At 40.2% G+C, this 14,626-nt stretch overlaps 1 protein-coding gene across 3 annotated transcripts in view; it reads left to right on the forward strand.

The window, feature by feature from the left end:
- ush (Zinc finger protein ush) overlaps window positions 1-14,626 on the forward strand; it is a 231,291-nt gene that overhangs the window by 163,562 nt on the left and 53,103 nt on the right. Inside the window, exon 1 of one of the 3 annotated variants that reach the window (XM_023157256.2) lies at window positions 7,481-7,717. The exons of the other annotated variants lie outside the window; for them this stretch is intronic. Coding sequence (XP_023013024.2) covers window positions 7,618-7,717 — 100 coding nt within the window. The 5' untranslated portion in view covers window positions 7,481-7,617. Of the gene's footprint in view, window positions 1-7,480; window positions 7,718-14,626 lie in introns of those variants that run through there. 3 annotated transcript variants of the gene reach the window in all.

Below are 14,626 nucleotides of genomic sequence, written 5' to 3' on the forward strand. Positions count from 1 at the left end.
AAAAGAGCCGAACTGTGAACGCCAATAAGGAACATGTGAGTAACCATGCCGAGCAGTCAGTTCCTTTCACTAAATACACTAAAAAAGTATTTGGCAATTTTACACCTTCTTCCCGAATAAATGTATCATTTATCACATAGTGTGATGATTTTCACGTCATTACATGTCTTTGATTGAGCACTTCCTATCTGTATGTGTGTGAGATATCGAAACCTCACAAGAAAAAATCTAACGGGTCAAATCCCACAATCTCGGTGGCCAGTTCACATTACCTCCACGTAAGATTACCATGCACTCAAATCGCTCGTGCTGAATATCCAGTGTGGCATCAGCTGTGTGGGACGTGGCGCTATCCTGTTGAAACCACAAGTCATTGGTGTCCAGATCATCCAATCCAGGCCAAAAGATCTTGGTAATCATCGATTTATAGTCCTCGCCGTTCACAATGATGGCCTGGTCAACGTCGTTCTCAAAGAAATATGGATCGATGATGCCGTCAGCCGAAAATCCGTACCAAACAGTGACTTTTTTGGGATGCATTGGACGCTTTTGGATCTCTTGTGGATTGGTTTCGTCCCAAATTCGACAATTATTTTTTGTTCACGTATCCATTCATCCAGAAATGGGCTTTATCGCTTAAGATGATTTATCGATGAAAATTCGGGCAGTTGCCAACTGTTCCAGAGAGCATTCAGTGTCCACATGTCGTTGTCTATGGACGTTCACGTTCAGTTCCTGGGTCAGTTGAATTTTGTAGTGGTGAAGGTCCGAGTCACAACGCCTAATTCGCCAAGTTGGGCTCTGTGAAAGGCCAAGTTCTTATGAGCGACGCGAAATCGATTGCCTCGAATTCTTTTGCACACTCTCACAGACAGCGGCGATGTTTTCGGCAGATCTTGCGGTTTGTCGACGTGCGGGTGTTTACTGAACACCCGCACTGAACCAGTGGACTCGTATTCATCCACCACCTTGCCAATAGTCCTGTCGGTAGGACGATTATAGCGATCGTAAAATGGGAGAAGCGCGCGATACGTTGCCCGAATAGAACACCCATTTTGATAAAACACGTGTTGTTGAATGCTATATCCGTTCATGTTGATTTGGCAAAACAAGACTGAATAAACCACAACTAATTTGACAGATGTAGCTTCAACAATATGGCCGTTATCAATTGTCAAATTCCTCAAGTCTCCGTTGGAAGACCCTGTATGTTGGCCATTCTTAATCCCTCAGTTTAGAATCTATCACGGCCTAAGGAATTTCACTTGGAAACCTCATCCTCGATAAAAATTCAACTTGATCTTTCCGGCATACTTCCCGGCACCCCGAATCGAGTTTCATAAAAAAAGCTCGTTCTGAAGTGCGATCCGATCTCTTTGAACGACGACGCTTCCGGTTCCAGATCATTGTCTCGCATCAAGCAGCCAGAAATCGAGTGAAAGACGAATGACTCCGGTGTCACAATTTGATATTCCGATGGTAGCCCACCCGCGAATATAATATTATGCACGTGCCAAATAACATGATTCGCGATACACTGGATTGTGCATCCGGAGTCAATGACAGTTTTCGAGGGAGCATTTCCCTTTAGCGGGTCGTGTGAGCAGGTAATGCTGGCTATGTGAATTTGTTGAAACGTAGTCACAAAAATTGAGGGAATCGTTATTTGCTCAGGAAAGCCGAGAGAAGTTGAATGGTCTCATGAAAAGAGGATACATTTTCTCTCTTACTTACTTCCAACGGAAAACATTCGAAGAAAGGATAAAGTAAAAGGGACGCTGAATGGTTCATTCCTTCTCCCATATAAAACAACTGAATACCACACATGCTACTTCTGTTGCTTCACTGAGGAAACGGGAAAAGAATCTTTGTAATTCTTTTTGAGAATTATCATAGAAAAAGCAAATTTACTGACTGAACAGAAGTGCTTTCCACTTCATTGTAGATTTTCTGTAAAAGCCACCATCCACTATTTTGAAACAGCTTGATATCAAGAAGGCGTCTGGTCCTGATGAAGTGCCCGTCATCGTACCTAAAAAGTGAACAAATAAACTCGCACCAGCATTTTGCAGACTTTTCAACCTGTCTTACAAGAAAGGGGTTTTTCCTTCTTGTTGGAGAAAGCCGTAAACCACCATATCCTTAAGTATTTGGAAGGCTTTAACAGCTTGAAATTTCATCAATATACCTTTCGGGACCTTCTATCGTATGTCACCCATATTTGGAATAACGCAATCGAGAAACATGGAGACGACAGTACACTTGTCTCGTCATTCCATTTGGATTCCAGCACATCGGCTTCGGGTGCAGGAGGTTGCATATCTTAATGATGATCTAGAGGTGATTTAGAAGTAACCAGGTTCAATTCAATGCCACAAAAACCCAGGTATTGGTTTTCTCCAAAAATATAAACGTCTCCGAACATGATATAAATGTCAGGACAGACAATACCGCTTCCTGCTTCAATAAATTTGTTGGGGGTTAAAATGGACACCAATATATCTTGGCAAAATCATGTCGCTAAAATTGTAAAAGCTGCTTCTTGAAAGTTTGGAACACCTTTCTCAACCAGAAAACTGTACACATCTAAGCAACTTTTGATACTTTATGAAGCTCAGATCAAACATTCTTTGGTTCACATGTATGTTCACATGTATAGAGCTCCGCCCCTAAGCATACCCTGAAGCTGCTGGATTCTATCCAGAAAAGAGCCATTCGCCTGGTTGAAGACAAACACTTGCAAACTTGATAGTCTGTTACTTCCAACAAAGGTTGGAGATCTGTCTCTCTTTCATATATATACTTTCACGGGAGGTGTTCAACTGACTCAGCACATTTGATTCCACCAAGAGCGTTACATATCAGATATACGGGACGGACTGTGGCTCTCATCTTTTTGAGGTTCAACTGAGTACACCTAGAACTTCACTGTTCAAAAATACTTTCATTAGAATTACGTTTATGTGGAGTACACGTCCTAGGAACGTTTTTCCAAATGAATTTAATCCTCAGCGATTCAGATCCAACATCAATAGTGTCAAAAGCCAAATTGTCAAACATATTAATTTCCGAAAATATTCAATTTTCCAAATTTATAGCCTCAGTGCACCGCACTGTATGGGTCGATCTAGTAAAAGTTCATTTACCTAAATAAAAGTTATGATATTCGGCATTTACCGATAATGCAATAATGCTGATTGGCATTATTAGACTTCGACCCAGAATCGGGAACAATAATGTTTGAGTATGATCATCAGTTTGCCACCTTCTGAAGATAACACATCCATCACCCTTCGGTAAGTACCATCGGTAAGTGTATTATTTTTTGATTTGTATTATTGGTTTGTTGAAGTATATCATTTTGATTAAGCGTAACATTGTTGAAGGATATGTTGTACCTTTATTTTAATAAACTTCATTATTTTCTATCTCCATGATTATTATTCTTATATAAATACCTCCATCTGAGTTAACCCCCAACTCGCGAGCCATTTGGGCCGCGACAATAGCTACTTTCGTACAGTCACCGTTCTTAGAGCGCCTTATAGATTTTCCTATAGTAGTAATGTTTCGTTTTGTACAAAATCATCAGTAAGAAAGGAATGGATCCACTCCCACAAGTTTTCAATTCAATATTACTTGGGCGTTTTGGAAGCTCTATTTCTACTGTAGAGCTGACCCTTTTGGATGTGTTAGAAGGTAATTCTTACAGTTTCCCAATTCCTGCAGCTCACTATCGTTTTTATACTGCTTTGGCATGAAGATGAAAAGTTGTCGAGGTTTACACAATTTCATTGTTCTGAATAGTTTTACATTTACCCTCTAACTTAATACTGGTAAGTAAAGTTATTGATTCATAACAGGAAGCGGGTTGTAGACACTAAGCGATCCCTGGGGAACACCAGCGTTAATGGTAAAGGTATTGACCGTTGCTTGTAAGAACGTTCTTTGAGTAAATTGAAGAAAGAGCCTCAATCAAATCAAACTGACAAACTTCAATTAGTAAAATCTCTTACCAGATGCCATAAAAAGCCAAGATTCTCCATGAGAATGACGTATTCCAAAAATTTATGAATATGATGTTTCCTTCTCTATATTTTTTCATATCACTGGTAGTATAAATCAACTTGCCTTTTTGGTTATAGGGTAAACTCGAGCTGCCTTCCATTTTTATGTAAGACAGGCTCAATTTTTGAGTACTATGACAAGTATTGATCTTTGCTTTCGGAAATCATAATGAAGCAAGCATTCTATAATGTGTTGATCCTTTCAAAAGAATTTTTAAGGCTTGAGATGGCATAAAGAAAATGAAACCAAACATTATTTTTAGGTAATTCACCTTGGTTGGAAGGAATATTCTAACTAACTAAAGTAACTATGTTTCGAGGTGGCCTTTATAACTCATTTGGGAAATGTAGTAAATGAAAGAAGAGGAGAATAACTGAAGAAGTGCGCGGAGAAGCAGATCTGCAGATGCTTTCTCATGCAGTTACTGCTATAGTTGCTCTACGATTGTCTGAATATCGATTAGATATAATCCAACGCCCTTCGTGGCATTAGCCTTGGGAGTAGTTGTTTTCTGATAGATGTCAGTCCAGGAATCTACTGTGTAGGTAAAAGAAAACTGGCCTGAACGAATTGTTCCTTTAATATGCCCTATTACTATAGGTGAAATTTTATCAGTTAACAGATCTACAATATAAAATACTAAAAATTTTCAAAGGTGGGGTAAAATTGTACACCATTTACTGATTACGATAAAATTACGATATGATTGATTGAGAAGATTACAAAAACTATTCGTAATAAAAAAATACTCAATATATATTTTCAAAATCGTATTGGAAAATATGATACTTCGAAAACAGATTTATTTGTTTTATTGATATAATGTATTGTGACATTTTTCAAGATGAACAAGATCAATGATAATAAATAATTTTTGGATAAGGCTTCAAGCAAAAAAGATACAGGGGTTTTAGGACTTCAAGTGGAATATCCTTTTCATCAAAACCAATTTGGATTACAATTATGAATCCCAAAATTATAATTTTTTATAATCCTGAAAAATTTTACGTAAATAAATATGTCTTCACCATTCATGTTCTGTGTTCACACTCCTACATTATATCGTTTATCTCTGAGCTACTTTTACTGAAAAAGAATGATGATCTAAAAAATTCTGTCACAAATCTGGCAATTAGGATGTGAAAACTGTTATTGTTTAAAACATAGCTGTCCGAATTGATGACTTATCAAAGGATCAAAGAATGTGAGCTGTCATGTCAGACCAACGAAAACCATAGAGTTTGAGGTCAGATAAAGACCCCAGAGAACCTTTAGCAACAACAAGGTTACACTGGATCCCTTGTAGCTGTGGTGAGGTCTTCATGTTATCATATTTGAAGAGGTCCTAGTGCTTGACAGAACACTACTATCTAGGAAGGCAATACAAATTCGAAACACAGTTAATTTCAACCAATAGGAAGAGGAAGTTAGCACTCAACAATACACTGATCTGGACAATTGACCGTTGAAACAAAACCATGTCCACTATCGATAGGATAAAACCAGCGTACGGAACCCAAATGTAAGTGACGTGAGAGGACACGTTCTCTCGTCGCCCTCGATAAAGACTGTCGCAATTGTTAACGAAACGTTAGGCATAAAAACCTGCCAACAATCCCAGTGAATAACACTTCATTCAACTCAATATTTCAATTGCATATTTCTTCCTCTCTTTTCTCTGCTTCCATATTATTTGAAGGAGTAGTTCCTGAAAATTAATTATACAACTTGTCAAATCTAGGAAGCGACTTGTAACATATCACTATCTGCGTACACTTTTGACAGAGATCGCATTAGGATAGAAAAGGATGAAATCTACCCTGCAACTTGGTGCGCCTATTTGGGTTTTAGTATGGCCTAAGAGTAAAGTCCTCGCCGCAAGTAGCAATAAGGGGTTTTTCAATTGATTGAATTGAAATGAGTTTTGTTTTTCAGCAGTCTGTATTGCATTTAATTTCGGGTTTATAAAGAAAAGATAGAAATACTTAATCTGAAAATGTAATTTATCTGGGTTGAAGACTGAATTTCAAAATTTTGGAAAACATTATATTCATTAAGATGAATGAATCCAAAAAAAATATAACTAATGCTATGATCAAAAAATTGCAAAGGTTCAACTCCAGGAAGATCGGAATCGCTTGTAGAGGTATCACTATCGTCACTGGTACTATCGTTTTAACTATCACCTTGAACATTTATGATAATTTTGTCTTTTGCGAAATCAAGAGCAAGTTCATTCGAAGCATAAAATTCATCGAAACATTAAGCGTGTTCGATACGTTTTTTTCACTGCTCTTGAGAAATCGAAGAATTCGTCACATAAACTTTCAACGGATTTGAAATTGAAGTCCACATTTTTATCAGACACATATTGTTTCAGTGATGCCCATACTAATTCCATTGGGTTCAAATCTGGATGACAAGTAGTCAGTCTGAGTACAGTATGTCCATGATTTTTATCCTATCAATATCATACAACTTGAATCGTGGTTTATGGTTTCTAGTAATGCAATAGAGATCAATTTTCAGCATATCATCCGTGAAATGAATGTTGCGTCGACTTAACCATTCTCTCATCTCATCTTTCCTCGAGGACAAGTTTGGGCCCTTTTCATACCGAACATTATGGTATGGGGCATTGTCTAAAACCAAAACTCTTTTCTGGAAGATTGAGAATAAACATTTCTTGCGATCACTTTTTATAATTGTCGTAATTCATTCCGCTATGATAGTCGCGAATTTTAGATATGAATTTTGCACAAATCCATTTTCTCCTACAGTATTCACAATTATAAGTCTCTGTCCGTTTGAAATTGGTGCAACCCTTCATTCAAATAATTATCCCAACTATTCTCATGTGAATGTGTAGTATGGATCCATATAAATTATTGTTCGACCTTCTCCACGGTATTTATTCATGTCTCTGAGAAAATTTCTTCGCAACTGAAACACAAACATAAAACTTTTCGTTTCAACTTCGAGCCGCCATTTTCTTAGAGCACAGACTTTTGTCCCGTACTATACTTCATCGAAGTAGACACTACAAGATTGTCATTAAGACTGAGCTCCGGTTGTCTTAGGGGAGGTCTTAAGACGAGACTGAAGTCACTTCCTAGATTTGACAAGCTGCACTCGAAGCTATCAGGGTTTTGGATTTTCAAGTAAAACCCTGTCTACCTACGCACTTATAATCCAAGTCATGGAGTGGATATTTCAGAGTTAAACCGTTTCATTATCTGTTTATCAACGGAAACTTTTCCGTATAACTTGAGCGTTATCTTTTTGTATGAATAAACACATTCTGGTTATCTCGGCAATCGTATCATCATTGCTTATCGTTCCATCTCTCTTCCACGATGATTTCGGAGTAAATATGCGATAAGAAAGTTACATAAAGGAAAAGAAACTAGCTCGTCTAGATCAGTTAACCGTTGATATCTACAGAAGTGCTTATTGTGTGTGAGAAGATACACCTTTTTCAAAGGTGTGTGAAGATTTTCAGTTGTGCTTCCTTGATGATAAAAGGACCAGTTGAGTTGAAAGTATCAGATGTTGATGGGTGTAGATTTTTGTGAGAATCGCGCGGGCAGTTACCGGAACGGTTACTTCGTGGCGAAAACCCGGAAATATAAAATTTTATATCATCTAGGTAAGTGGTCAACCCCACTTTACAGGCATTGAAAATACAAACCGAATATGTTTCAACATTAAGGCAATATTCATGAAAACAAGTCATGAATAGTTGTTTCAAGTTGTTTCAAGGGTGTTGTCCATTTTAATCAGTTTTCTTTAAACTGTAATATAACAGTAAAAGCTTATTTAATTTGATCAAAATAAGCGCTATTTGAATCGGTGCACTCTAGCCAGGGTAACACAAGTCGTTCAACTCCTTCAGTAGAAACATTCTGTGCTCGGGATTCGATGAAGTCGATGAATGCCGTTATAGCCTAGTCCCAATTGGCGAAGGTTTTACCGGTGAGAAAGTTATTGATGTGCTAAAAAAGGATGGTAGTTGGTTGGCGAGAGGTCTGGGTAGTATGGTGGATGAGGCAGAACGACGTCCAATATGTTTGATTTTTGAAACGTGCGGACAGGCGTTGTCGTGGAGCAGAATCGGACCTCTTCTGCGGCATATTTTCACCACGATAGACCTCTGCTGTGATAGTTTGTTCCGGTTCCAGAAAGTTATAGTCAATCACACCAGCCGCTGACCACCATACAGTAGCTGTCGTCTTTTTTTGCTGTTTTCGCGATTGGGATGTGCCAGTAATATAGCTACAAGAGTTCCAGTCCAAAATCCCATGTATTTTCTTATGGCGCTTCATTCTGGCGATTTTTGGACCTCAGGCCCAGTTCACACGGAAGGGACAAAGGTCCGCGCTTCGTCTCTGGCAGACGTCCACTCTGTGTGAACTGGGCCTGAGGTCCAAAGATCGCCAGAATGAAGCGCCATAAGAAAATACATGGGATTTTGGGCTGGAACCCTTGCGGCTATATTATTACCCATGGGTGGCTCATTCGGTATCTAAGCACTGTTGCTAGATGTGCTAGAAAAGATGGTAGTTGGTTGGCGAGAGGTCTGGGTAGTATGGTGAATGAGGCAGAACTTCGACGTCCAATATGTTTGATTTTTGAAACGTGCGGACAGGCGTTGTCGTGGAGCAGAATCGGACCTCTTCTGCGGCATATTTTCACCACGATAGACCTCTGCTGTGATAGTTTGTTCCGGTTCCAGAAAGTTATAGTCAATCACACCAGCCGCTGACCACCATACAGTAGCTGTCGTCTTTTTTTGCTGTTTTCGCGATTGGGATGTGCCAGTAATATAGCTACAAGAGTTCCAGTCCAAAATCCCATGTATTTTCTTATGGCGCTTCATTCTGGCGATTTTTGGACCTCAGGCCCAGTTCACACGGAAGGGACAAAGGTCCGCGCTTCGTCTCTGGCAGACGTCTACTCTGTGTGAACTGGGCCTGAGGTCCAAAGATCGCCAGAATGAAGCGCCATAAGAAAATACATGGGATTTTGGGCTGGAACCCTTGCGGCTATATTATTACCCATGGGTGGCTCATCCGGTATCTAAGCACTGTTGCTAGATGTGCTAGAAAAGATGGTAGTTGGTTGGCGAGAGGTCTGGGTAGTATGGTGGATGAGGCAGAACTTCGACGTCCAATATGTTTGATTTTTGAAACGTGCGGACATGCGTTGTCGTGGAGCAGAATCGGACCTCTTCTGCGGCATATTTTCACCACGATAGACCTCTGCTGTGATAGTTTGGTCCGGTTCCAGAAAGTTATAGTCAATCACACCAGCCGCTGACCACCATACAGTAGCTATTGTCTTTTTTTTGCTGTTTTCGCGTTTGGGATGTGCCAGTAATATAGCTACAAGAGTTCCAGTCCAAAATCCCATGTATTTTCTTATGGCGCTTCATTCTGGCGATTTTTGGACATCAGGCCCAGTTCACATGGAAGGGACAAAGGTCCGCGCCTCGTCTCTGGCAGACGTCCACTCTGTGCGAACTGGGCCTGAGGTCCAAAGATCGCCAGAATGAAGCGCCATAAGAAAATACATGGGATTTTGGGCTGGAACCCTTGCGGCTATATTATTACCCATGGGTGGCTCATCTGGTATCTAAGCACTGTCCTGACACCTGACACAGGGTAATAAGTCTAATGAATATTTTTCATAAGTTGATTAAACAGTCTAAACGATTCAGAAGATACCTTGTTTTTATTTTTTTATTTCGAAAAATCAACAAATATATATCATCTTCAGCGATAAGGCCCAATCACCACAAAAGAAATATCCAGGAAAGGAAATTCTGGCAAAAACAAACCAATCTGCACTGATAGTGACAAGCCCTGTTAGCCTTGAACAGACAACGTGTTACCTCAGGGCTAGTACTAGAGTGCATTATCCTGAGGTGGGTTGAAGGGCACGACATGAGTCGGTAATGCCGACATGAGTCGGCATTACCGACTCTTTAGACAAGGAAGCGGCTGGACTAAGAATTTTAGGACTCAGTGGCACCTACGGCCTGATGACTTCGACAATTGCGGAACTAGCCAAACGTCACACCCGTGCTCAATCCCTGAAAAGATGGGATGAAATCAACGGATGCAGTCTTGCCAAGATCACTCTGGGCGACCCTGGGAAGCTGGCGCCGAAGAAATATATGGCGATGACCAGGAAAAACCTACGCCTAACAGTAGGATTTCTGACTGGCCACTATTAACTAAAGCAACACCTGCATAATATGGGGCTAGTGGACACACTTCTATGTAGAATGTGTGAACAGGAAGATGAAACTGTCAGACATGTCCTATGCGAGTGTCCGGAGTTATCGTCAATAAGAGAGTGTGTGTTCGGCGAGTCATGGCCTACCCCTGCCGATATAAAGGAGATGTTTCCTAGTGACCTGTCCACCTTCCTGGAAAGGACAGGATGGACGATGACCTAGGAGGACAACTCGGGATGATGTACAGTGAGGCACATGTGGCCTAAGTACTGTGGACCTATACTTACCCTCTTTACTCTACAGTTACAGAAAGCTATTAACTTCTCTTAAAAGAAGGGGTTTTTCTTGTTTGGATCTGTCACTCTCATATGTGGTTTGTTTATTTGGATGATCCCTTGACTTTTCCTATAGTTATATTACTCTCAGGAAATCGCGAACAACTGGAATGAAAAATGTTACAATGAGGAATATAGGATTTTTCCCTCGCAGTTTCATTTTCTACAAAAACTTCTAATGGCCATCGAACAAACATTTCACACACTGCCTCTTTTTATGTTCGACTCATGTCTGAATCACATTCAACGATTTCCTGATAAGCATTGAATGAGAAAGGTCCAAATGGAGTCCTTTTTAGACGATCCGCGACAAGTATTAATGGTCGTTTAACAAATATCCCACAGAAGAAGGGCTTCCCCGCCAAAAAACCGTACTATTAGCAGTACACATTATAATCAAGAGTGCTTTACTATCTTTGTCTTCGTCGTACGCACGGAGAGTGTGTGAAATATCCTAATAACACCTCGCAGGCAATGATAAGCGCAATCAGATAGAGCGGGTATATATATCATATCACAATGGCAGAGCAAAAATGATTACGAGAGACGTTCCTTCCTATATCTCGGCTCGGTCGGTAATGTGAATCACGCTTTGCCGGTTCTTACACTCGCTTCTTTACGGCCTGATTTATATATTATGCGGCAAATATCTCGTAAGTCTATAAATCTTTGAATTCGTGATGTACCCGTGTTTAATTCACCCCCAACTGCGAGTGGCTGTGTAAAGCCAGACGCGACGTTGACTGACGTTCTGAAGGAATAGTTGTATTGTAGTTGAAAGACCACAAATTATTCTAACAAAATTCCGATTAAATACATTTTTTTAATTTGTGATCTTGGGTTATGTTAGATTAGGTCGACCCTATTCGACCCTCCACCGCAACCCGTAAGGGTTTATTGTGGCTCAGAGCTATTCAAACTCGACCAAATAAACCCAGCTTCTTAACGAAACCGATCAGTTTGTATGGTGAGTGGTCTTTCAGGTCAGATGGTAGAAATGTGGTCCTACCAAACTTTAAAAACCTGATTCATAAAGTATATGCTCTGCTGTTTCATCATTTCCGAAACAGAAGCGACACACACTATCTTCTGACAGTCTCGAGTCACTGCATATGTTGATTCAGACGACAGTGACCTTTGAGGAGGCCTGTTGGACATCATAGTTCATCCGTACTGTTTAAAAAAAACTGTTTTTCCGTTAATCAGCTGTCGCCCCCATACAAACGACAACTCTCAGAAGTTGAGAAACTTATGCAAACTAAGGACTAACGAGGTCTTACCTTTCAACGTGTGATTCCTAACACGGTAGTCCAACAACTGTTTGGTCTCAAGTAAATGAACGCCTTGGAGTGAGTCAACCCTGGAAGATTTTGCCAGAAGTTTTCAAATCTTCTTGCCATCCAGGTGTTCAATGTTTGTTTGGCAAAACATAAAGCAATGCCAATGACAGGTTCTGGTTCGATGAAGCTGCTTGCAGCACCCTCCATTGCAAGGGAGTCAGCAGCCTCATTGCCTTCCAGGCTAGTATGGCCAGGAATCCAGATCAGAGAAAATCTTTTGAGTCTTCTTATCGAGGAGAGTCGTTTTTGGCAACTAGCTACCAACTCAGACGTTGCTCGGTAGGAGCCAAGAGCTTCCAACGCCGTTTGACTGTCCGAGAAAATCTTTATCGACTTGTGTGTGAGGTTGAATTCTACCAATATCTCCGCATACTATTCAATAGCATAGATTTTCGCTTGGAATACAGTCGCATAGATCCCTAGGTAGGTTGATATCTGTTGCAGAATGAAGATTGTTCCTTTATGATGGATGAGCCCACTGTTTATAACTATGTTGTAGTTGTTACTTAAACACATTCGAGTTTGTTTACTTGTCAAAATATACGTTCCAAAAAAGTCAAGTATATTTAATTATACAATTTGTGTCAGGTTATGGGCCCAGAATTGCACATTTGAACATTTCTGTTGTTCTTGTACTGCAATTAGAAGGCAGAATAGGTTAGATACACCTGCTCCTGATAAAATGTCCATATCAAATACTACCGTTTCAGCCTCTTTCGAAAAACTCGAGGGAAGTGAAAATTATATCGACTGGAATGGAAATTCACCATGGAAATTCATCTCATCAATTGCGAACTGTTGGAATATGAAGATGAAACAAAAGATGACAAAGAAGCCGGTTTTGAAGGTAAAAGTAAACGAGCACTTGCATCCATAGTAACTGGTGTGAAAACTCATATCTACACTGAACAAAGGGAATTGAAAACAGGCAAAAAAGTGTGGGATCACTTTGAACCCGAATGATTTTTAAGAGTTGCTGCTTTAATCGAACAATTGGTAATGATAAAGTACAATGACTGTAGAGACATGGATTATTACCTTTCTAAAAAAGTAAAGTTAGCTCAACAACTTGAAGCAATCTATCACGAAATAAAAGATGGTGTGTTAGCTGAAGTTATCTTTGTAAGTCTTCGGGATTATTACAAACCGTTAATCATGGCTTTGGAAGATTGTGGTGCTCAACTTACAACAGACTTAGTAAAAGAACGTCTTTCTGCAGAAGCAGTAAAATTTGAAAACAGCAAGAAAGAACCCGCCTTCATAATGAAGAAAGGACCAGTTAAAAAAATGTTCAAGGGAAAATGTTACATCTGTCAAAGAGTAGGTCATCTGTCAAAAGACTGTAGATACTTCAAAAAGAAGTGAAAAGACGAATGTAGGTCACATTGATGAATCCGGTTTGATTATACATTCTTCAATATCTCTGTGCTGGGTCTGCAACTGAAAACACCTGCACCAGAGCCCGAAGGTGTTAATGATCCATCTCTGAATGCTCTTAAAATTTACTTCTCCCGGAAGATCCAGTGCTCTCTACTTGGGAACAGTACTGTATAAGGCAGTTTTCAGATGACAGTTGGAGGCATAATGGCATAGGTCATTACCAGAATGCTGTTACTTCCAGTGTCAGCCAGCAGTCTAGTGTACTCTGCATTAAATTGCTGTGGGCGATTTGTAATCTTTGTCCTACAAGTTTATGGAAATAATAGTAAAAAGAGTAACCAGCAGCAGTGTTCCGTGACTTTTCTTAAGCCTTTGACCGTGTAGATCACGAAATATTGCTGGAAGACTTCTGGTCAGACTCCTTGTGTAGGGTCTTTCATTAAGCGCTTCCTATCTTTAAATATTCATGAAACAAAGTGTGTGTGAGATATCGTCGAAATTTTTTATTCGTTTGAAAGACCTCTGAATAGAGCGCATCTGTAACGCCCAATTTTCCATGACTGAATTTGACCGATGGCATGAGTTATGTTGGCTTTGAGGACCGCTGGGTTTGTGGCTTATTCGCATACACCTGTGACTTGGGGAAACCCCACAAAAACGAGTCTAACGGGATCAAATCGCACGATCTCGGTGGCCAGTTCACATCACCTTCAAGTGAGATGACCATGCCTTCAACGTCGTTCTCAAAGGCTTGTGCATCAATGATGCCGCCAGCCCAAAATCCATACTAAACAGTGACTTTTTGGAATGCATTGGATGCTCTTGGATCTCATGTGGATTTGTATCGTCCCAAATTCAACAATTTTGTTTGTTCACGTACCCATTCATCCACAAATGGGTCTCATCGCTGAAGATGATTGTGCGATGATAATCATGTCAGTTACCAACTGCTCCACAACACGTCGTTGTCTATGGTCGTTTATCTTCAGTTTCTGGGTCAGTTGAATTTTGTATGGGTGCAGGTCCAAGTCACAATGCAAAATCCACCAAGTTGTTGTCTGCAAAAGGCCGAGTTCTTGTGAGCAACGCGAAATCGACTGTTTCGTTTTCTCCTGCACACTTTCAGACAGCGGTGATGTTTTCGGCAGATCTTGCGTTTCGTAGATGTGCGGGTGTTGGTCGATCGTTTACTCAACCAGTGGACTCAATTTTATCCACCACATTTCGAATAGTCCTCTCGGTGGGACTATTATGGCAACCGT

This window comes from Leptinotarsa decemlineata, unplaced genomic scaffold (assembly GCF_025532065.1).
Source record: "Leptinotarsa decemlineata unplaced genomic scaffold, Ldec_3_MD MMD2_tig00000882_RagTag_RagTag, whole genome shotgun sequence".
NCBI lineage: Eukaryota > Metazoa > Arthropoda > Insecta > Coleoptera > Chrysomelidae > Leptinotarsa > Leptinotarsa decemlineata.